Raw genomic sequence first — 25,671 nt, forward strand, 5'->3', positions numbered from 1 at the left:
ATGTTTATAATTTGGACTCAGTTCTGTCAGCAGTTTAAATTTCGAAATTTCTCCCTGCTGGGATCTATTTGTAATGATAATTTATTCTTCCTTGCAAAGCTGGATGCTATTTTTGGGCAGTGAAAAAGAAGGGGAGTAAAATGTCCCAGTGACCTTTATATCAATGGTATTTTTACTAGCTTTGAGACCCTATCTACTACATTTAAACTGCCTGGCTCAAACCTTTTTCGAAATGTTCACATATGCCAATTCTTTAAAACCCATAACCCACAATTTCCTATATTACCACCCAAATCAGGCATGGGCACACTCCTTGAAACTCCTCTCACGCCTACAGGACTTAGCTCACGGATCTATAACCAATTATAGCTTTCAAAGACCATACTCTTAGCGATATTAAGTGCCCCTGGGAGAAAGAGTTGGGTACAGAGCTTGATGATGACTGGTGGGAGAGGGCCACTGCATGTGTCAACTCCTCTTCCTCCTGTGCCCATCTGAGTCTAATCCAGTTTAAGTTTCTACATTGAATTCATCTCTCTAGATTTAAACTTTCAAAGTTTTACTCTGAAGTAGATGACAAATGTGACCGCTGTGCACAAATCCCCAGCTGACCCAACACACATGTTCCGGTCATGTCCTAACTTGATAAGTTTCCGGTCCTCCTTTTTTGAAATAGTTTGAAGTCATTGGAGTGGAGGTCCTACCTGGTGTAGGGATAGCTATTTTTGAATCTTGGTTGAAAACTTCACATGGATGCAGCTCAACATTTTTTGTGTTTGGCTCTCTTCTTGCTCGCAGAAGGAAACTACTTCTTTGGAAGTTCCCTGCACCCCCTTCACAATCATCCCTGATAGAGGACATGTTGATGCTCCTTAAACTAGAAAAAATTAAATGTGCCATTGGCGGATCAGCCCAGAAATTTTACTCTACCTCGGCAGCCCCATTTTCTTTATTTTGACCATCTGACAGTGCTTCCCTATGATTAAGCACACTTGTGTCTTAATTTTAATTGGTACTGTGTATCAGTGTAGACTACTATACTTATGGCATATGGGATATATTTTTCTCCAGTCACTAAAATTTATGACATCATAAAGCATGACTTATGTAAACAGAAATGACTACCAATAGTTAATTTGTACATGGTGCTCTGTGCTTCATGTTCCTGAACTTTGTACTTATGAGATGACTGGATACATATTGTTAATGTAAAGCTCTCTAACCCATTTTATTTGTATTTTGTAGTTTTTTTTATTTATCTTAATAATAATAAACTTATATAGCGCTTTTCTAACAAGACAACAGATAAACACAACACAGACCTAGAGGGGTGGATGGGAAGGGGGGCTACGAGAGGGAGTACTCTCCCACTTAAACAGCTACAGAAGGGCAAGAAAAACAAAAAGCAACAGCAGTGTACACACTGATTTTCTGTAGGGGTTTACTCCCGTAGCCTAGTCCTCTCCCGAGGTATCCACTAGGCAGTAGCACTATTTAACCCGTAGTTGGGGGCTGGTTCTTGTAATAGTTATTAATGTGATTAATGTTTATTTTAGCAATATTTTTGGCATCTACAGTGGGTGAGGCTTGGGTGGGAAGGGGCTTTTGGTGGGGATTACCAAAATATGAAAGGACAATCATTTCCATTTCCATTGTATTTGTATGTTTTGTTTTTTGTTGTTTGTTTGGTTCATCCTAATAAAATATTAATGGGAAAAAAGAGAATGCAATTCTGGATATCCAAAAAAATAATAATAAATGCCAAACTGGCTCACTCACGCAGTTATGGCTAGTAACAGCTGGATTGTGGGTATCTGAAATGGGAGTTTTTCCTGGTAGGAATTCTACCGGTATCCGGAACGTTTATTCTATACATCGGAAAGGCAATTGTGGATATCTGAAATTGAAAGCCCCAATGCGCATGAATGGAAAAAGTGACGTCATTTGTCCTATGAAAAGTGACGTCGGGGATATCTGAAACGCCAGTTGTGCATAGGAAGAATATGTCAGTGTGGACATCAGAAATGTTCTGTTTGACCAGGAAGAAATGAGTTGGGGATATCTGCAATACGTAATCCAGTCTTGCAGTTAGATGGCAAAAACGGGTTGTCATAAAGGACGGGCTGTCGGTTTGGTTTCGCCTCATTGCATAATTTGAGTCGTTTTTCCGTCTTCGTTAACTGACGTCATCGCACGGCTGCAGGACGGTCCGGGCAGCCCGCTGTATCTGGACCAGCTGAGGAAAACGAACATCGAGACCGCGGCAGTTCTCGTGATTCCGGTAAAAGGCGACCCGGCTCAGTTTGGGGTTTGTGTTGTTGCTGCGCGCGGCTGTGCGCACGTCTGAATGTGCGCAGCGGGAGTGCGCTCGTTCCGCTGACAGTCTTACGCAAGCGACCCTGCTCACAGGCACCATGTCCGACGCTGCTACCTCCACAGAAAACAACGGGGACTCCGGACTTAACGGTAAATATAGCCGCTGCGGGTGGGCGTAAAAGCCTGTCATCGCGCTGGATTAATAGAACGTGTCGTGGGCTACGCGGGGATATGTCCGCTGTGCTTTTCCACACGATAAAAGAGTGTTTAAATGTATTGTCATGGTGGCTTTTTTCCCCCTGTTGCCGTGAAGCAACCATTGACTGTTTGGAGGGGGGGGGGGTCTGTTGAGAACAGTATGTTCCGTTTGTTTATTGACAGCTGGGTGGCCAATGGCGTTTAAGGAGATGGCGTCCTGTGTTTGATTGATTAACGAGTAGGCCAATCGGCAAGCCACGTGGCGGTATGTAGGCGGGTGTGTAACCGTTGTCAACAAGGGGAGATGGAAGAAGTTGGAATTGGTAAAACAAAAAAAAGGGGGTAGAAGAGATTCACCGATTTTTGCGCCGTTGGGGTGATTCCCATTCTGTTGAGGGGTTTCGGTTTAGGAGAAAACAGCGTCGCTGTTGTCTCTGGTTATAACTTTTTTTGTCCAATTTGACGTCGGGGCTCCCCATGGACTTTGGGGAAATATCAGTAATTTGGCAAGATTAAGATTTGAAGTGATGACTGCCCAAAGTGGGAGCCTGCCCCAAAGCATTTTACCTAAACACATGTGAGGCTCAGTTGAAGTAAGATGGGCTCACATTAAAAAAAAAAATCTTATTCGCTCGCATTGTATTTTCCTTTCTTCCATCTTTCATGAACACTCTCTCGCTCTCTCTGTCGCGCGCTCTCTCGCGCTCTCTCTCTCTCTCTCTCTCTCTCTCTCTGAATCGATCTTGGGTTCGATGATGGAAGTTAAACTCTGCATGTTTGATGATGTCATTGTTCATTTTAAAGTTTGTTTCTCTGTCGTTAAAGAGCTGTTGTAAATTCGGAAACTCTCTATATATATCTCTCTCTATCTCTCTGTCTCTATCTCGCTCTCTCTATCTCTCTCTGTCTCTATCTCTCTCTCTCTGTCTCTGTCTCTCTGTCTCTATCTCTCTCTCTCTTTCTCTATCTCTATCTCTCTCTCTCTCTCTCTGTCTCTCACTGAATCGATCTTGCGTTCTGTGATGGAAGTTGAACTCTGCGTGTTGATGTAAAAGGAGTGACTATGTTTGTATGTTTGATGATGGCATTGTTCATTTTAACGTTTGTTTCTCGTTAAATAAAGAGCTGTTGTAAATTCAAAAACTCTCTCTCCCTCCCTCTCTCTCTGTCTCACCCCCCCCCCCGTCTGTCTCTCTCTCTGCATATGAGGGAAAAAGTGAGAGACTGCTGTAAAAGCGTGTCTGCTACTGCATTACTGTTCAGACTGGCGTTCATTGCAAGGGGAGACGTGTTCAGATCCACATGCACGGGTGACCAGAGGCTTAGACAAAAGCACGTTGATCAAACTGGCACGCATGCCTCCGCGGAGAGATGAAAATACTCAAGGGGGTGCACAGAAAGCTGTTGAAATAAACTATACCAAGTTATGGAGAGCACTGATTTGACGTGCTATTTATGATCACGCTGACAAGGGGGACAGATATTTTGATTGCTACGTGTCCAAAGTGGTGACGCGTTTGCAACACACAGGACCTCTTTTGTAGAGTGATACCTCAGTAAGGAATGGTTACATGCCAAACTGGCTGCTGGGGGGGGGGGAGAGATGCTAACCACAGCCTAAATTCACCAGTGTTGAGTGGTGGCTGACGCGGACGTGCCAACTTGCTCGCAGTCGTTGTCAGCTTTCACAGCACGTTTTGCCATGTTTTTTGTGTGCACAGTTGCAGTGCAGGGTTGAAAACAACAGATTGCTCTTGTTGGAGATGGCTATCTGTCCCTGCGCTCAACGCTGCCATTTCCCCCAGGGTAGCAGAGAGAAGTCTCTTAGAGTAACTTGTGTATTCATTTTAGTAAGGTAGGTAAGCTGCCATTTGAATCTGTTTCTTTAAAAGCTGAATATAATAGCTTAGTGTTTTTTCTTTCCTTATGCTTATTTTGGGAAAAGCATCATTCATCAACAACCTAAGAGTAGTTGTGATAAACCTGCCAAATCTAGTAAGCCCTATATACAGTGGTCATTCATAGGCTTAACTAAACCAGACTCCCGAGTTGCTTAGTTGCAGACAGGACATTGATATTACAGCATTTGTCTGCAGAGATAAATCACAAAACAATACAATAATGCAAATTTTACAGTAACAGCACTTCTGTCGAACTAAACTAGGCTGAATGGTTTGCAGGGTCTTCTGTTTTCTACCTGAGTCTTTTTTTTCCTTCTCTTTGTTTCTCTTAACTCTCAACTCTAGTGCTCTGAATGTTTTGTCTCATTCCTAATTTGTCCCTAAAGGCTGTGGGTGCTTCCTGACTGTTCCTCTTTTGGAGCCTCAGTACATCGAGGTGGAGAATTAACAGCATGTCCGTCTCTCTGTGCTTTTGCCCTAAACCCATCCAACAGCTGATAACAGATCCAGGGCCAGAACCTTCGGCCTAGGCGGAGTCATGGCAACATGGTTTAGTCCATGGAGCAGAGACAATGGGCTGTTGACGGTGGCGAGGGTTGCAGTCTGCTGTGTAATCCGCAGGATGAGAGCGGGCACTAAATCAACTCCAGGGGGAGGGGCACACCATCGGAGTTGGGGGGGGGGTGAGGGTTGAGGTAGGGGGTTCCACTGGCCCTTTGCCCGGGCAGTGAAACGTAGTCCAGAGACACGTTGCTAAGCAGTTATCACATGGCCTGTGTGTTTACTTATTGTTGTGAGAGAAAGTCCTTTTAACTGGTCAGCACTGGATTTCTTTTCCTCTACCTCATTTTCCAACTAGCCCCCACTCCACCCCTCCTCCCCGGCATTTGTATCATAACTCTGATATGCAGGGCCTAGTCCATGCTTGAGCTCACGTACAAGCAAGGATCATGCAGGGACGGCGTCATATATCCCAGTCAGGGTCTAGAAACCTCAGTGCACACAGACAGGCATTTATTGCCCTTTCACCACCTCCCGCCGAATGGAAACGGGGCCAGCAGAGCCAGTGAGTGAGGGCTTTACTCATTTGGGTCAGTTTGGGTCACGCTGTCAATTTTTCCCCACTCCACTTATTCTGATGTCAAGAAATACACTTTGTCCTCTGTCTCTCTCATCCCTTGCCTTTTTATACGACTTTTGAATTTCTGTTAATGAAGTAGTTTTTTTTTCTTTTCTTTTTCTCCTGAATTGCATTTGGCCCGTTACCCCACTCTTCCCGCTCGCTGCTCCACCCCCTCTGCCGACCCGGGGAGGGCTGCAGACTATACCACATGCCTCCTCCGATACACGTGGAGTCGCCAGCCGCTTCTTTTCACCTGACAGGGAGGAGTTTCGCCAGGGGGGACGTAGCGTGTGGGAGGTTCTCCCCAGTCGCCCCCCCCCCGCCCCGTACAGGTGCCCCGGCCGACCAGAGGAGGCACTAGTGCCGCGACCAGGACACATACCCACATCCGGCTTTGTAACGAGCTGTGGTTACGTGTTAGCTGCGTTAGCTTAGTACTAGCTAGGCTGCACCAGGATAGCTTAGCGTAGAGTCATTGGGATGAAGTCAATAGTAGGATTTCGCACTTGTGTCACTTTAATTGCCTATACTTGCCACCATAGAATGCCTGGGTACGACGGCACTATAATCTTTCAACATACATGTAGACTGATACACAGTTGTACACGAACCGAGCTGTTACTAGGTAGGCTGGGAGGTAGACTGGGACAGGTACACTGGGAGTGACCATGGCTCCAGTGATGAGTCGCAGTATATACACGAAGCGCCACCCAGTGACCAAATGTGGTACTACAACCAAAATACTGTCCCAAAACACAGTAGGTATATTTCTGACTGTTACAGCTTCCCACAGTGTCTTTAGTCACAATTAGTCGGGCACAATTGGCCCACAATTGTGCCCGACTAAGCCGGAGGTAACATGGGGATTCAAACCGGCGAGCCCCATGTTGGTAGGCAACAGAATAGACCACCATGCCACCCTGACGCTGAAGTAGTTTTTCAGAAGCAAAGACATGAAAATGAAATCAGATGTCAGTAGGAGATGTAGGGTTTAACTTTCTTTTCCTCACTGGGCTTGTTGAAACGGTAGATAGGGTTTTAGAAAAAACCATTATCTTTCCTCAACACAGACTATTCTTCCCTAGCTACCTTATCACTTATCAGTTCTCTGTAGTTAGTTTTATAAATGATATTTTGTGACCTGATGTGTCTATCATAGTGGTCATTGATCAGTCAAGATGACATTTGTCCAGTAGTACAGAAGAAGGGTTGTGATATTCATCATCAGATGGAGACAGGGTTATGTTCTCTCTTGCATGCTAATGATTTTAGTGGTAAATGAAAACAAAATGCTCACAATGCTCACACCTAGTAGCTTGCTAATTCCAGCATAGTGTTTTATTAGTTCACCGGCATGATACAAATTTTAGCAGGCCTCGTGCCAGCAGGCTATCTTTATTGTGAAATATTGTCATATCTAAACACTAGTGTTTCGAGGAATGCTGAATTGACTGATTGTGTATTAGAATGTCATAATATACATGCAATGGTAAGACTATCCATCCATCCATTCATCCATCCATCCATCCATCCATCCATCTGTCCATCCATCCATCCATCCATTATCCAAGCTGCTTATCTAAATTTGACTATAGATAAGACTATAAACTGGGAAATTTTTTGCTAAATTACAACTATTGGCAAAGCTAAAATCTCTTATTACACATGTCATTGTATGTCTTATTGTGTACTAATTAAGGTTCTCCTCACCAAGAAAAACGTCATTAGGACAAATCCAAATAGATTTTTGTGGTACCACTTTACTGAGTTGTTTCAAACTAACTTTGGAAGTGTTACTGCCATTTTCTGCCTTTTGAGCTATGTAATACCACTTTTCTTTGCTGCACTGACAAATATTTATGTAGGCCAACAACAGTAAAGTTTTTGTCTATTTATCCTACAGGGTCCTGGGTAGAATTGGGGTTGAACAGAGACACGACAGCAGGTCAGGCCCCTGGTCTACTGCCCCTTCCCCAGGTGGAGGAGGAGGAAGCAATGGTCGGAGGATTGGAGCATGTCCCCTCCTCATCCTCCATTCACAATGGAGACATGGAGAAGATACTTCTTGACGCTCAGCATGAGTCAAGCCGCAGCAACTCCTCCTGTGACAGGTAGTATAAGGACTCCTCTGGACATGTCCTCATTTACTCATTTAAAGAATACAAGGAAGAACAGCTAACTTTAGTTTCCACACACAGTATGACTGTGGCCATCTTGAACGCTAGTGTATGTGACATTGTACAATGAGAAAAAGGTAAAATGTCAATATGTCCCCCTTGAGAGATTGTGTGAGTGTATTAAAACTACTGTCCCATTGTGTGCTTGGTTGAATGACGGCTATGTACGACATCAGCCAACTGCTAACAGTGTGGTATGACAATGAAAACTACATTCAAAATTCAACATTAATTTTTGTATATTAATTGTAAATTTAATTTGGGTGGCACATGGCCCAGTGGTTAGCGCTGTCGCCTCAACGCAAGAAGGTCCTGGGTTCGAACCCCGGGTTTTCTAACCTTGGGGGTCATCCTCTGCGTGGAGTTTGCATGTTCTGGCTGTGTCTGTGGTGGGTTTTCTCCAGGTGCTCCGGTTTCCCCCACCGTCAAAAAGACATGCATGTTAGGGTTAATACTCCTGTCTTTGCCCCTGACCGCAGCCTGGCAAGATGAGCTGAGTTGGTCCCCGGGTGCTGCACGGCGGCTGCCCACTGCTTTTAGCTACACAGCTAAAATGGATTAAATGCAATGAGGAATTTCCCCACGGGGATTAATATAGTATATCAAAATCACTAAATAAATAAATAGATAAAAAATAAAAACATACAGTCACATGAATGATTGAAGTTTTTGCCTGGGGCCCAACCCCCCAAAAAAGTGGATTATTTGGACCCATTCAACATATTTATTTCCTGTCAATTGATGGCATATGAGGATGTCATCATTTACCATGCTGCTTTTTGTCACACACCAGGATGATGGTCTAGCCATGGGTTTTGTTGCCATAGCATCTGCCACACTACATGACTGCAGCTCACATTTTCTGACACTGTTAGAACTTTGTTGGAGCTTATGGGTCCATGGATTGCTATTTTGTCGGCTTTCCATAACCTTGTCATGCTAAACAACCCAAAATAGCTGACCAGTGTTCATGATCATGATGAACAATTTTGTCCATGACTCGAAACATTTGTCTGGGAGAGCCCTAAGACTGCGCAGTGTGTGGGGGTCTTAAGGGACCCAGGTTCAAGTCCCTTACCCTCTTTACCCTGTTGATGTGTCCTTGAGCAAGACACCAACTCCCTAGGGTGTCAGTCTAAAGCTAACGCTCAATTTTCTAGACTTAACTTTCCAAGAACTGACATGGAGCCTATTGTTGGTGCAGTTAGCAGAACCCCATTTTTCCCAACATGCTTTTGAATTTGATTTATGAAGAGGGTAGTTTCAGTTCAATTCTCTCTTTGTCCCTTTCAATGAAACTTGTCTTGCCGCAGCAAATAAAAACAACAGCATAATACATACAAAACATTAGTCAATGTTATGACAGCACATTTAAAGGAAAGGGCAACATTCACAAATTCAACATCCAACATTTGAAATAAAAACTAAATTAAGCACATTGCCAATCTAGCAGGTTTATTGCTAAAGGTATACATGATTGTATCAATTGCTCTTTACCATGGGCATCTTCAACCTTTGTCTCAGGGGCCACATCCAAACTTCCTCCCGGAGAGGATGGTCTGGATCTGGTCTTACAAAGCATCGGTCCCTTGAAGATAATCAAATGGCTCTGTTGTTCTAGGATCTTACTGGCAATTTTGGTAAAATTATATAAATGTTTTTGTTTCATACTTTCAATTTAATGAATCAGGTAACTATGGAGAAGATTGCCCATGATTGAAATGACCTGTAGAGCATTACCGTCATCACCTTATATATATCAAAAACCATTACTACTACTACTACTACTACTACTACCACTACTACTTTCGGCTGCTCCCATTAGGGTTCCCCACAGCGGATCATCCGTTTCCATTTCTTCCTGTCCTCGGCATCTAACTCTGTCACACTAGCCACCTGCATATCCTCTCTCACCACATCCATAAACCTCCTCTTTGGCCTTCCTCCTTTCCTCTTCCCTGGCAGCTCCATATTCAGCATCCTTCCCCCAACTCCCGACTTCCTCATACAATACCACACCTCCTCCCTCGGCACCCTGTCATATTCTTTCTCTAAATCTACAAAGACACAATGTAACGCCTTCTGGCCTTCTCTATACTTCTCAATCAACATTCTCAAAGCAAACATTGCATCTGTGGTGCTCTTTCGAGGCATGAAACCATACTGCTGCTTGCTAATCGTCACCTCTCCTCTTAACCTAGCTTCCACTACTCTTTCCCATAACTTCGTCTTCATTTCCCATATCTTCATACTTCATCCTATATATACTAAAAACATTTAGCCATTTTACCTCAGCTTCAATCTTTGGTGGCCTTTTTTGCAAGTTGACCCAGTGTTTAAATCAAAATGTAATTTATCTATGATGGTGCCTATCTATTTAACTGTCCATCATTTTAATCTTCTGTGCTTTTAGTTGTTGTCGGAGGAAGTCATTTAAAATCTCTTCCAAAATTAGTTTATCCAAAAGATGCCCAACCCTTCTCAGTACCTCTCTGTGGGCCACCCTTTAAAGTGATTTCATAACCAGAGAGCAACACCATGGGTTTGATGTCATTCAACTCTTCAGGCCTTTTACTCTTTGGCACGAGAACAATAATAGACTGTTTCCATAAAAAGGGAACTCTCTGTTGATCTAGAGTCAAATAAAATACATAAAAGATTTCATTTAGCTACTCTGTGCAAGTTTTCAGCTGTTTCCCAGAGATATTTTCCGCACTGAAAATTAACTTTGTTACTGCATTCCTATGTTTGAGTTTTCTTTTTCATCTTTAAAATCAAAGTTATCAAATTTCTAGTAGAACCCTTCCATTGCATTCATTGTGCCACTCCCTGCATGTGTCCACTGTGTAGCTGTAAGACGAATAAAATCTCTCTTCTTCTTCTTCTTTTTCTTCCTCTTGCATTGGCTCATTCTATGTTCTTAAAACTATCTAAACTAATGGGCTCTTGACCTCTAGTTGTCTGACCTGTCATAGCCTTCATAACATCCATCCTCCACTGCCTTTATACCATGTTGTTACATTTATTTTCCATTCCGTCCTTGTGCTCAAGCTTGGCCGTACGTATTCATGCTCTGGCCTCCTTTTGTAAGTTATCCTCTTTCAGCAGCATCGATGGGAATGTCTTTTTTTTTCTATTTAACAGCACCTTCGTGGCTTCAGAGACCCAAGGTTTACTGTTTATAAACTTTTTCAGTTGTTGGGATGATGGCACCTTCGCAAAGCGATATGTAACTAAATACGACTTCCACCAGTTCATCAACACTATTGGAAGAACCCTTAAAAATGGACCAGTGTTTGCACTCAAAACTTAATTGTGGTTCTGCAACAGCATCTTCTGATAGCAAATGCAATAACAATAGCATCTCCTTTGTCAAAGTGCCCCCCCCCCCACCTTAAGGGATATTGTATATCAGAATGGGATGGATATTTTGATCTGACAAGCCAATGGGACTACACCACCATCCGGCTCATCCCTGTACGGAAATCTGTTTAAAAGGGGAAATCTTTGACAAGGGGTGTAGTCTGAGTTTATAATCTTATAAAGGGTGGTAGGATGGTCTTGTGGTTATTGAGATGCCTCCACACACTTATAAGCCCATGTTCGATCTCTTGTACAGCCATACCTGTTATAGTGTCTTACACTATACCCATAAGCAATAATGGGTACCCTGCCCATATGGGCACCCAACGGGCAGTGGCATAATGGGCCAGTGGGCCAGAGAGGGACAGCTCAGGTTGGACGGTTTGGAGACAAAGCAAGAATGGCAAGATTGAGATGGTTTGGAAATGTGTGGAGGAGAGACGCTGGGTATGTTGGGAGGAGGATGCTGAATATGGAGCTGCCAAGCAAGAGGAAAAGAGGAAGGCCAAAGAGGAGGTTTATGGATGTGGTGAGGGAGGACATGCAGGTGGCTAGTGTGACAGAGGACGATGCAGAGGATAGGAAGAAATGAAAACCGATGATCCGCTGTGGCGACCCCTAACGGAAGTAGCCGAAAATAACGGCCGCAGATCTGATGATACGACCACAAAGTCTGTCATTGATCTTCAGCCTAAGGTGTTCTGGTACCAAGTACCCCTATGAACTACCTTATGTTCGAACATGTTGTTTGTTATGGCAATCCATGACTCACACAGAAGTCCAATAACAAGACAGCGCATGGGTTCCGATCTAGCAGGCCATTCCTCCCAATCATGCCTGTCCAGGTTTCTCCATCATTACCCACATGAGTGGTGAAGTCCCCAGCAGAACTATAGAGTCCCCAGGCGGAACCCTGCCCAGGACACCACCCAGAGACTCCAAGAAGGCCGGATACTCCAAACTGCTATTCGGTGCATAAGCACACAACAGTGAGAGCCTTCCCCCCAGCAACTCACAGTCGTATAGAGGCGACCCTGTCATTCCCTGGGGAGAACTCCAATACAGTGGCGCTCAACCAGGGACTTGTGAGTATCCCCACACCCACCCAGCACCTGTCACCTTGGCCAGATCTTGAAAAGTAGAGTCCAGCCCCCCTCCAGGAATTTGTTACCAGAGCCCATGCCGTGTATGGAGGTGAGCCCAACTATATCTAGTTGGTACCGCTCCACCTCCTGCACCAGCTCAGGCTCCTTTGCTGCCAGAGAGCTGACATTCCACATCCCGAGGACCAGCCTGCGATGCCGGAGGTTGGCACACCCCGGTCCCTGCCTTTGCCTGCTGCCTGGACTGTATTGCACCCTACCCCAATGCTCATCCCCGCAGGTGGTGGGTCCATGGGGTGGTGGCTCCATGTTGTTTTTTCGGGCTGGGCCCAACCAGGCCCCATGGGCCAAGGCCCAGCCACCAGACGTTCACCAGCGAGCTCCCTACCCAGGTCTGGCTCCATGAGGGGGCCCCGGTTTCCCTTTTCCGGGCAAGGTGCTGTGGCTCTGCTGTTGTAAATTAATTGAGTTTCTTGGGAATCCCGCTTAGTCTGGCCCCTTGCCTGGGACCAATTTGCCTTGGGAGACCTACCAGGAGCTATTGCCCCCGACAACACAACTCCCAGGATCATCGGGACGCACAAACCCCTCCACCACGTTAAGGTGGCAATTCTCGGAGGGGGATAACTAGGATTAACAGCCAAAACCACCAGTCGCAATCAACAAATTTACACCTCTTAAGAGCAACATATAATGCAGCGTAGTGTTTAACTTAGTGAGCATACAATGAAAATCCAAAACTTTTCTTTTAACTTAAAACTCACAGTATTTGGCGTCCGGGTAGTGTGGCAGTCTATTCTGTTTCCTACCAACATGGGGATCGCCGGTTCGAATCCCCGTGTTACCTCCGGCTTGGTCGGACATCCCTAAAGACACAATTGGCCGTGTCTGCGGTTGGGAAGCCAGATGTGGGTGTGTGTCCTGGTCGCTGCACTAGCGCCTCCTCTGGTTGGTCGGGGCGCCTGTTCAAGGGGGAGGGGGAACTGGGTGGAATAGCGTGATCCTCCCACGTGCAATGTCGCCCTGGCGAAACTCCTCACCATCAGGTGAAAAGAGGCAGCTTGCAACTCCACATGTATCGGAGGGAGCATGTGGTAGTCTGCAGCCCTCCCTGGATCGGGGGGGTGAAGCAGCGACCGCGACGGCTCAGAAAGTAGGGTAATTGGCCAAGTACAATTGGGGAGGAAAAGGGGGGGGAACTCAAAAGTATTTGCTTGTGTTTAAAGCCACATGTTTGATATAAAACAGCTGACTACACTGCTGTGTAGTCAGCTGTCAATGAGTCACCTGAGGATTCAGTTTTACTTCAGTCAACGGCATTTTATCTGTGGGCTACAAGCCATTAAGGCTCCATGGGAAGGAGGGGAGGGGTTGATCCGAAACTGGGCAGTGTTTTCACTTCATTTGCCATGCTACAGCTAGTTTGATATAAAAAAAAACAGTTGTTTTTCTTTATATACAGCGTTCTTCTAAGACGCTCAAGCATATTCGTATTACAGCAGAGGGACTAATTGTACAGGAAGCTATGTGAGACGTTGCTGCATAGCAAGTACAGGTTTGTTGCGTTACACGCAACATGGGGGATTGGGTCTTCCTTAACTGTCCTTCTGGTTGATCATCTTTCCACAATACTCAATTCAGATGAGATTTAGGCTTTTGAAGTAAGCAGGGGAAATTTCCAGCGTGGGCAGAGGGGGTCATCGTGAGTTAATGTGTTTGTTGGAGTCCGTGTCTATATCAAGTTTTGTTTTGTCATTTGATCCTATCCTCAGTCCTCCCCGACCCCACACTCCCCAGGATGATGGACAGATCATCTTTGATGTGGATGTGACTAGCAGGAGAGACAGCCAAGTAAGTCAGAGTGCCCCGTCTTCACCAGTCTGTTGCCATGGTGATATCAACCACTGCCTCTAAGTCAGTTTATTTATGTGAATGACAACTACATGCTGGCTTTAGTTTCCATGGAAACGACAGCCTCGCCTTGTGTAGATATTTTGTCATTGGTAGCCACCTTTTTCAACCATTAATTCCAGATTGATGGCTGGTGCAATTTCTTGGTAGAAAAAGAGTAAAGGGTACACACTAGGAACAACATTCATACACCCTCTATTCTAGTTCAGTTAAGACTTAAGTCACAGGGCGTCCGGGTAGCATGACGGTCTATTCCGTTGCCTACCAACACGGGGATCGCCGGTTCAAATCCGCGTGTTACCTCCGGCTTGGTCGGGCATCCCTACAGACACAATTGGCTGTGTCGGCGGATGGGAAGCCGGATGTGGGTATGTGTCCTGGTCGCTGCACTAGCGCCCCCTCTGATCGGTCGGGGCGCCTGTTCAGGGGGGAGGGGGAACTGGAGGGAATAGCATGATCCTCCCATGCGCTATGTCCCCCTGACAAAACTTCTCACTGTCAGGTGAAAAGAAGCGGCTGGCGACTCCACATGTATCAGAAGAGGCATGTGGTAGTCTGCAGCCTCTCCCGGATTGGCAGAGGGGATGGAGCAGCAACCGGGACGGCTTGGAAGAATGGGGTAATTGGCCAGATACAAATGGGGAGAAAAAGTTGGTGGGGGGGGTAATAAAAGAAGACTTTAGTCATATCTACTGAGCTAAAACAGTGCCAGTAAAAGGTGAACAATGTCTGTAACTGCCTGGCAACCATTCTCTCCCTTCTTTTTCTTTCACTCGCTCAATCTCACTCACTCACTCACTCACTCACTCACTCACTCACTCACTCACACACACATATACATACACACACACACACACATGCACGCGCACACACGCACGCACGTAAACATACATACTACTACTACTAATTATGGCTGCTCCCGTTAGGGGTCGCCACAACAGATCATCCGTTTCCATCTCCTCCTGTCCTCTACATCTTCCTCTGTCACGCCAGCCACCTATATGTCTTCCCTCACCACATCCATAAACCTCCTCTTTGGCCTTCCTCTTTTCCTCTTCCCTGGCAGCTCCATATTCAGCATCCTTCTCCCAATATACCCAGCATCTCTCCTCCACACATGTCCAAACCATCTCAACTTTGCCTCTCTTGCTTTGTCTCCAGACCGTCCAACCCGAGCTGTCCCTCTAATATACTCATTCCTAATCCTGTCTTTCTTCGTTACTCCCAGTGAAAATCTTAGCATCTTCAACTCTGCCACCTCCAGCTCCGCCTCCTGTCTTTTCGTCAGTGCCATTGTCTCCAAACCATATAACATAGCTGGTCTCACAACCATCTTGTAAACCTTCCCTTTAACTCTTGCCGGTACCCTTCTGTCACAAATCACTCCTGACACTCTTCTCCACCCACTCCACCCTGCCTGCACTCTCTTCTTCACCTCTCTTCCGCACTCCCTGTTACTTTGAACAGTTGACCCCAAGTATTTAAACTCATCCACCTTTGTCACCTCTACTCCTTGCATCCTCACCATTCCACTGTCCTCCCTCTCCTTCATGCATAGGTATTCCATCTTGCTCCTACTGACTTTCATTCCTCTTCTCTCCAGTGCATACCTCCATCTCTCCAGGCTCTCCTCAACCTGCACCCTATACTCTCACTACAGATCACAATGTCATCCACAAACATTATGGTCCACGGAGACTCCTGCCTGATCTCGTCCATCAACCTGTCCATCACCATTGCAAACAAGAAAGGGCTCAGAGCCAATCCTTGATGTAATCCCACCTCCAACTTGAACCCATCTGTCATTCCAAACGCGCACCTCACCACTGTCACACTGCCCTCATACATATCTTGCACCACTCCTACATACTTCTCTGCAACTCCCGACTTCCTCGTACAATACCACACCATCTCTCTCGGCACCCTGTCATATGCTTTCTCTAAATCTACAAAGATACAATGTAACTCCTTCTGACCTTCTCTATACTTCTCAATCAACATTCTCAAAGCAAACATCGTATCCGTAGTGCTCTTTCATGGCATGAAACCATACTGCTGCTTGCTAATTGTCCCCTCTCCTCTTAACCTAGCTTCCACTACTCTTTCCCATAACTTCATCATCATTTCCCATATCTTCCTGCTTCACCCTCAAACCCCCCCCTTCTCAACACACACCTCTCACTTATCAGCACATTTTCATCTCAATCCTTGATTGCTCTAACCTGCAGCACATCCTTCGCAGCTCGGTTCCTCTGTCTAGCTAATCGGTACAAGTCCTTTTCTCCTTCCTTAGTGTCTAATCTCTCATACAACGCACTGTACGCCTTTTCCTTTACCTTCACCACCTCTCTCTTCACTTTACGCTGCATCTCCTTGTACTTTTATCTGCTTTCTTCTTCTCTCTGACTATCCCACTTCTTCTTTGCCAACCTCTTCCTCTGTATACTTTGCTGTACTTCCTCATTCCACCGCCAAGTGTCCTTGTCTTCCTTCCTCTGTCCTGATAACACACCAAGTACCTTCCTAGCTGTCTCCCTCACTATTTCTGCAGTGGTTGCCCAGCCATCTGGTAACTCTTCACTACCACCCAGTGCCTGTCTTAACTCCTCCCTGAACTCCACGCAACAGTCTTCCTTCTTCAACTTCCACCATTTGATCTTCGGCTCTGCCTTCACTCTCTTCCTCTTCTTGGTCTCCAAAGTCATCCTACAGACCACCTTCCGATGCTGCCTAGCTACATTCTCCTGTCACCACCTTGCAGTCTCCAATCCCTTTCAGATTGCACCTTCTACACAAGATATAGTCCACCTGTGTGCACTTTCCTCCACTCTTGTACGTCACCCTGTGTTCCTCCCTCCTCTTGAAATATGTATTTGCCACAGTTATTTCCTTCCTTTTCGTAAAATCCACCACCATCTGTCCTTCCACATTTCTCTCCTTGACACCATACCTACCCATCACCTCCTCATCACCTCTGTTCCCTTCACCAACATGCCCATTGAAGTCCGCTCCAATCACCACTCTTTCCCCCTTGGGTACACTCTCCATCACTTCATCCAACTCACTCCAGAATTCTTCTCTTCCATCTCACACCCAACTTGCTGGGCATATGCACTGATAATATTCAGCAATGCACCTTCTTTTTCCAGATTCATACTCATCACTCTGTCTGACACTCTCTTCACCTCCAACACACTCAACATACTCTTCCTTCAGAATTAACCCTACCTCAATTCTCCTCCCATTCGAACCATGGTAGAAGGGTTTCAACCCTCCTCCAGTGCTCCTGGCCTTACTCTCTTTTCACCTGGTTTCTTGTACACAGTATACCTACCTTCCTTCTCTCCATCATATCATCCAGTTCTCTCCCTTTACCAGTCATAGTGCCAACATTCAAAGTTCCGCACTCCTACCCTTCCTCCTCTCCTGCTGCCTCTTGACATGCCTTCCCCCTCTCCTTCTCCTTCGCCAGTAGCATAGTTTTAACCGGCACCCTCCTGGCCAACAGTACCAGTGGCGGTCGTTGGTAACCCGGGCCTCGAACGATCTGATATGGAAATCTGATTCATATTTGATTTGGCAAAGATTTTACACCGGATGCCCTTCCTGACTCAACCCTCCCCATTTATCCGGGTTTGGGCCCAGCACTTAGAATGCACTGACTTGTGCATCCTCAGTGTCTAAGTTAAATACGTACGTACATACGTACGTACGTACGTACATACATACATACATACATACATACATACATACATACATACATACATACATACACACACACACACACACACACACACACACACACACACACATACATACATACACACACACACACACACACACACACACACGCACGCACACACACATACATACATACATACATACATACATACATACATACATACATACATACATACATACATACATACAATATATATTACAGTATATACAGTATATTATCTGTGCTGACAGACTGGCCATCAGGGCCCCTGGACCTATATAACATATGATTCCTAAACTGAAGTACTTGTGTGTGTGTGTGTGTGTGTGTGTGTGTGTGTGTGTGTGTGTGTATATGTCTGTTAGTCGGAAGAAGATGTCTTGGATAAAGAGAGGGACATAGACATCTTGATGAAGGACTCAGACTGGGTTGCTGACTGGTCTAGTCGACCAGAAAACATTCCCCCCAAGTAAGTCTGTTTCATAAACATCTCCATTATGTAAAAAGTCATCTTGTTTGTGTTCCCAGTCGAGGGTTCATGCGATCAACCTAACATCTACTCTGATATCCCAAATAAGTCAGCTTAGTCTAACTCTCAATTTCGACAAAATCTCTCTAGTACCCAGTCAGCAGGTGAAATTCATCGGCATTGTACTTGACTCTTAGCCGATGAAAGTGATACCCTCCTCACACTGTGGGAATGACATCCTGCTGCTCCTCACTTGACTCACATGTGGAAGGTTCTGGCATTCAGAACTTTCCTGCAGCTATTAACCACGCTGATTGTGGCATCTACAGTAATTCCACTAGGGCACCTTTCATTGTGCGCTTTCCAGATCTGACTTCAGGGTCATCACTTGGACCTGATACAGCACAGAAACAGGCCGGTGAAAGTTACAGGCCGATACCTTCTTTCTGTACATCTGTGGTGTAAGAAGACATTCCTTACCTGGGGCATTCTGCTGGGCTCAGTCCCTTTGCTTTGAGAGGTGATAACTACAGACACCTCCTGAACAGGTTGGGGAGCCGTCTGCCAGGCCAGAGCAGTCAAAAAGCCTGTGGGGTGCTCAGCACCAGTTGGAACACATAAATGTGTTGGCGCTGTGGGCAGTGCGGCTAGCCCTCAGGCATTTCCTACTTTTTTGAAGGGGCTGACATTAGGGTTGGGTATCATTTGGATTTTAACAATTCCGATTCCGATTCTGCTTATCGATTCCGGTTCTTAATGATTCTCTATTTTTTAGGGGCGGGCTCAAAACAAGTCACGTGCTTATTTCACAGACAAAAAAAAGTATTTTAAAAAGCCTTTACCCAAGTCATATTCAGTCATATTAATATTTACAATTGACTTCATAGAGTTTATAGAACCTGTAAATTAATTTATACTGTTTAATTTGGTTGCTGTTATTAAATGATATGATTCAGTAATAATCAATTCATTCTTTTTTTTATTCACTGTCCCAATTCAATTCAATTCAATTTATTTTTATTAAAAACAATGTGCAGGCACATGTTAAAAATGAAATAAGGGCTGCGGCTTTGCTAAACAGTGCAAGACAGACATAGACAAACACAGTAACTGTAACACTGAAAACCGCCGAAATGACAACACAGCAACAGTCTAAAAACCAATGAATTTGCCGTTAGGGAGCTGCAGCCTATGTGAGTGTTGACAAGAGAGAAGTCGGAACGTCTGTGCTAACGTTCATCTATGAAAAATTACATTATAGTATTTGCACAAATTTGAAAGTTTTTATTAATTTGATCAAGTATAGTTTGCCGTCTCGCTGACGTTATTTGATTTTCACTTTCCCAATTGGGACGAGGTGCTGGCTTTTGGCTGAGGGTTGACTGGGGAGGACAAGGCATGTGAGGGAGAGTGAGACCAGCACAACACATCTAACATGGTACACTCATTGATTTGTGTACTATGCTGGCGAAGGGGTTTAGTCATGTTAGTATTGCATCCTCTCTTGCACAAAATAAGTTAGGCACAGGTGTTGCACTGTGCCGACCTGTCATTTTTTCGAACAAAATGAAGCCACCCTTTTGAACACCTACTGCAGTCCTTGATGTCACACGGCTCTACCCAGACTCATGTGCTTACTACTCTTATTGATCTTTCCACAAAGCAAAAACAAAATGTATTGCTTTGTGCAGCATCGTCCAGTCCAAAAAGAGTACCATTGTGTAGCTTGGGAGACAGGAGGACATGCGTGCATTCAACTCACACGACCTGACCATAGGTGCAGCTGCGCAGACAGATAGCTAAGTCCTGGTACTGAAACTGAAACTGAAACTAACGCGAGTTAACTTTTTTGGGAACCGATAAGTAAAAATTGAAATCAAACTTTCTTAATGATTTCATTTGAATCGGAATTTTGCAGCCGGTTCTAGCTTGGAACCAGTTCTCAATACCCAACCCTAGCTGACATGTCCCTCATAAGGTCAGACAACATCCCAGTGGTTTATCACATTACAGTTAAAGAGAGAATCAGCGTCAGCCTAAGAGCAATGCACCTTTCTGGCATACAGAATAAGATAGCAGATTTCTTTTCCTGCTGAATCGCCTCCCCAAGGGAATGGACGCTAAATCTAGTGGTGGAGCAATATGGCACAGATAAGATCGGGCAGAGGTAGGCCTTTTTACTTTAGTTCTCAATCCATATCCCCATGTGGTTTTCACTGATGGAGTTGACCGGCCGGCTAGGATAGAAAGCTTTGGCACATGCATGGCCAAACGGTCTCCTTTGCACTTTTCCCCCAATCCCACTAATCTTGCAAACACTGCAAAGGTTTCTCAGGAGGAATCACAGAGTACTCTTAGTAGCCCCAAATTGGCCAGACAGGGAATAGTTTCCTTTAATTCACAAGCTTCTCGATGGTAAGCCTTGATGCCTCCCCAAGAGACTCCACCTCCTCTCTCAGCTGGGGAGGTCACGCCTGGTATCCGAATCAAGCTCTGTGTTTGGCCACTGAGGGGCCTGATCCACCTTTGGGTTCCTGTGACAAGGCAGTTATTTGGACCATCTTGAACTCTAGGGCTGCTTCCACCAAAGTGCCGACAGGTGTAAATTATTTTCTGGTTGGTGCAAATCACAAGATGAGGAATCAGAGCAATGTGTCATACCAGTTATACTCCAGTTTTTACAGCTGCTGCTAGAGAAGGGCCTTTGAGCCTCTACAGTCAGGGTGTATGTGGCGGCCATTTCAGCCTAGCACAAACAGATTGATGGCACAAATGGTTCTGTAGTCTTGTTAGTCACCGTCACTTGGAATCTTGGTGAGAAGATTCCAAAAGGAAATTGTTCCTGGGTGCACAGGCCTTTTATAAGGAGGAAGTGTAGCCTATGTCACACATATCACAGGGGATTTTGTTGGTATAGATGCTCAACCTGCACATGCATGGTGGATATATCCAAATGCTAAGCACCATCTCTGGTGGTCATCCAGAATTCATAGAACTGCAGTTACATTTGTAACTCTCATTTCAAATAATAGTGGTTTGAAACGCAAACCAGTTCACAATATAACGATTCAATATAAAATCTCTACCAGATACCTACTGTAGCTATCATATTCTATATGGTAATTGTATACGGTTTAAAAAAAAACTTTACAACTTTTAATTATACTGATGATTGGATTTTTCATGACAGATAGGTAACCAAGGAGAAGAGGTTAATATCCATTTTATCACATAAATTTCTTACATAAACAGTTTTCCATAACATATTTTAACACAATAATAGCAAGCTACTGTAAAAGTGCACAGCACTTTGCATACTGCTCACTTCTACACTATTGTTGCACATACACCAATCTCGGAACCCATTGGCTATCTGAGTTAGCGTCTGGGGGCAACGGGCAATATTTCGGCAAAATTCAGTTACAGCAAATTAACCCACCCTAGCTGTGATCTGTGTAGCTAGGAGCAGTGGGCTGCTGCCTTCGTGCTGCACCCGGGGACCAATTTCAGTTCTTTTCCTATTGCCTTGGTCAGAGGTACAGACAGGATTACAAATCTTAACATGCATATTAGGGTGTCTCCGGAGCACCCTGGAGAAAACCCACCGCAGACATGGGGAGAACATGCAAACTCCACATAGAGGATGACCTGGGATGACCCCCCCTAAGGTTGGAAAACCCTGGGGTTCGAACCCAGGACCTTCTTGCTGTGAGGCGACAGTGCTAACCACTGGGCGACCGTGCCGCTTCCGGTGTAGCTGCTGCCCGCTCGCTTCCGTTTCCTATGAAGAATTCCTCTTCCATGCGCTCATCATTGTTTGCAGCTCCCCGGAAAATCGCCAACTGATTTTTTTTTTTGTTTTCAAAGGCAATTTTGTAATCTGCCTTTGAAAGCAATTTGTTTCTTTTATCACAAGAGTCAAACACTTCTCCACACAGGACACAAACATTGATACTTTTGTAGGTGTTTTAGGTCCAGATGACATTTTGGCCAATGCGTTCTGCCTCTTTGGCCCCCCACACGGACCGTTTATGTCATCAGAACATGTTCCTGGAGAAGTCGCTGCCTACTCAAGTGTGATTGTGTGGCAGGATGAGGAAAAACACAGGAGACGAAGGCAAGTTTGAACTTTACTCCTCAGCTCCAAAACCAAACTGGAACAGGAACAACCTTGCACCAGAGAGCCCGGGAGCTCACAGCCCTGCTGGGTGACAGGCATAGCCCCTAGTGTCCGCCACAATTGGTCACTACTACTCGGATTAAAACAGAAACGGAAACAAGAACACTTCCGATACCAAAATCTTGCCCCTTGCCTACATATATATGTATGGGAAATATATTATTATGATTTGCTGGTTTCTTAAATGTAAGGAAAAAAAGCAAAAATATGACAAAGTCAATGAAAAGTTTGTGGTTCCACCAATGGTCCGAAATATATCAGGTCTGGTTGGATTACATTACATCCAGTTGGAAATTTAAATCTACTGTCTGGTGCTGTTGTGTCTCTTTTTTTATTACTATTATTATTATTATTATTTCTGATTTTTCCCTTTTTCTCCCAATTTAGTGGCCAATCGGTCCCTATGCTGTGTCTCATTTTTATCCAATTCTAATTCAACAGCTATAAGCAGACTTTGCTAAGCTACATACAATATAGTGATAAGTATAGATTAAGTGCTGAATATGTTTATATATTTGCAGGAACAGTATAGTGATTAAGTGCTGAATATTTTCAAATATTTGCAATAACAGTTTGTCTACTGCCTATAATTTGTCACGCACTGATCCCTTGAACTGTGTCTAATGGGATCTCGCTCTGCCTGTACATTGTGTGTTTGAACCTTCTGTGATAATGTGGGTTGATGATATGTCTCTGCACCAATGCCACCAAAATACACTCTTTCATTTTGTACTTGTTTGAGGTAAACAATCTTTTTTTTTTCCATCAGGGAGTTCCACTTCCGTCACCCTCGGCGCTCAGTAACACTCAGTATGAGGAAGACTGGAGCGATGAAGAAAGGGGGCATTTTCTCCGCAGAGTTCCTCAAAGTCTTCATCCCCTCACTGTTTATATCACACATCCTCGCTCTTGGACTGGGGTAAGAGAGCTACATAAGCTAGGGTCCAACTATCTAATTCTGATGTCATTCGTTTCATATCACAGCTGGTCCTGATTATAAATCAAAAATATGAAAATATGCTATCACTTTCCATTTTGTTTTACATGCTCCTTTTATATGGAGCTTGTTTGAAAGTTTTACACAGTGTCATGCACAAAGAATGAACTGTAGTTGTGTTGTGTTTTGTGTTTCCATACCTTCCTACAACGAGGATATGAAAGCTAAGAGATATTCAGAATTGTGTTGGATAAACCTAATTCATTTTAGGGGTGCCCGGGTAGTGTAGTGGTCTATTCTGTTGCCTACCAACACGGGGATCACCGGTTCGAATCCCCGTGTTACCTCCGGCTTGGTTGGGCGGCCCTGCAAACACAATTGGCCGTGTCTGCAGGTGGGAAGCCGGATGTGGGTATGCGTCCTGGTTGCTGAACTAGCGCCTCCTCTGGTCGGTCGGGGCGCCTGTTCGGGGGGAATAGCATGATCCTCCCACGCGCTACGTCCCCCCCCCCGGCAAAACTCCTCACTGTCAGGTGAAAAGAAGTGGCTGGCGACTCCACATGTATTGGAGGAGGCATGTGGTAGTCTGCAGCCCTCCCTGGATCGGGAGAGGGGGTGGAGCATTGACCGGGACAGCTCGGAAGAGTGGGGTAACTGGTCAGATACAATTAGGGAGAAAAAGGGGAAAAATCTTTTGAACTGGGTTTTGATTATTTATAAGTTGTCCTTTGCTAAGTTGCACAATCCTTGTCCAATGGTTTCTGCTGGTCTATACAGTCCAGGAAAAGGTGCCATGGCATCGTAGATGAAGCATTTTGATTATATTATCTCGGTTTTTATTTGGCTGGTTCATAGAACTGCAATGTAAAAAGCTGCACACTGGCTTCCCCCAAAGCTATGTAGTTACTAGCAGCCAAGACCAGACAAAACCTGCACATAATCCTTGCCCTAAACTATTGAGATCTGTTCCAGGTTTGCAGTTGCTTAAACCTCTCACAACAGAGTTAGCGCTAAGGAGCAAAAGTAAATAATGTGTAACGTCAAAGAGGTTAGACTTAGATTTAAAGTAAGGGTTATTGTTTGGGTTAGGGTTTACTATAACCTCCCATTATGGAAATTGCACATGTGCCATGGGTTGACAGCATGGGGACAAGTCAGAGCTAATGATCAATTCAGGTTGGTGAGTTCACCTGGTGAGCCATTCCTCCGAGGAGCACGTTCTCATTATAATGACATGTTACAGCAACTGTGACTACTATAAAAGGCACTTTACACTGCAGCAATAGCCTCTTCCCCACCAAAATCCTGGTATTTTCGTTGGTGTTAAATCTGAGATTATGGATAACCCCCACTTTTACACTGTCTAATCGATTCTAGCTTTTCCCTTTCACATGGTCCCATTAAATTCCTGCCTACACCAAACGCTATCCTGTCCCATGATCTCTTCATCCTTGTTCACACTGAGCTTGGAAAAAGACGAGTTGACTAGATTATTGCTAATTTTCATATATTTGTAAGCATTTTTACAACATGCCGAGGATTTTTGATGTTACCGCATCAGCTGTGTTATTCTGCCTCACTGCAGGTACAGTGAGGCAGAATAGTGAAAGGCGCAAAATCATGGCATATGCACATCCATGAATATGAATTGTAAAATAACACATCAAGTGTGTGGATGCTGGAATTCTGTAAGACTCACCTACACTGACATGATACCAGGAAAATGTGCCAATTCCTAGGAAAACTGCTGTGTTATACCCATGACTACATTTTTAAGATTTTGAGCCACAGACCCTTTCAGACCAAAAGCAGTCTGTCGTGGCAATTATGTAATTCCACTCTGACAATAAATGAGGAGCGAGTCCGCGGTGGCGTAGCGGTCTAAGCGTCGGCTTGGTGTCGATGCAGTTGCCCACTGGGGACTGGGGTTCGCGCCCCGGTCTCGTCAGATCCGACTATGGCCGGACTCGATGAAGCAGCAATCATTGGCAACGCTGTCTTCGGGAGGGGGGCGGAGTCGGCTTGTGTTCGTCATGTGAATGCGTCTCTGTGTATGTCGGAAAAACAGTGGTTCGGCTTGGATTCGCCTTGTCACGAAAGTGGGGAGGCGCTTTCCTTCGAGACTGCCGGCCGGAGAGATGCAGTTGGCGAACGCATGCAATACGAGGGTGGGTGTTTGAATTAAAATAGGGATCAATTGGCCACTAAATTGGGAGAAAAAAAGGGAAAAATCAGAAATAAAATTTAAAAAAAAAAATAAAAATAAATGAGG

General features: G+C 44.9%; 1 protein-coding gene across 1 annotated transcript in view; it reads left to right on the forward strand.

Annotated features, from left to right (window-relative positions):
• Window positions 1–2,043: 2,043 nt before the first annotated feature.
• LOC130121793 (BCL2/adenovirus E1B 19 kDa protein-interacting protein 3-like) overlaps window positions 2,044–25,671 on the forward strand; it is a 29,108-nt gene continuing 5,480 nt past the window's right edge. The window contains exons 1-5 of the mRNA XM_056290694.1: window positions 2,044–2,466; window positions 7,442–7,649; window positions 13,954–14,032; window positions 18,179–18,282; window positions 23,232–23,381. Coding sequence (XP_056146669.1) covers window positions 2,415–2,466; window positions 7,442–7,649; window positions 13,954–14,032; window positions 18,179–18,282; window positions 23,232–23,381 — 593 coding nt within the window. The 5' untranslated portion in view covers window positions 2,044–2,414. The remainder of the gene's footprint in view (window positions 2,467–7,441; window positions 7,650–13,953; window positions 14,033–18,178; window positions 18,283–23,231; window positions 23,382–25,671) is intronic.

Source organism: Lampris incognitus, chromosome 12 (assembly GCF_029633865.1).
Source record: "Lampris incognitus isolate fLamInc1 chromosome 12, fLamInc1.hap2, whole genome shotgun sequence".
Taxonomy (NCBI): Eukaryota; Metazoa; Chordata; class Actinopteri; order Lampriformes; family Lampridae; genus Lampris; species Lampris incognitus.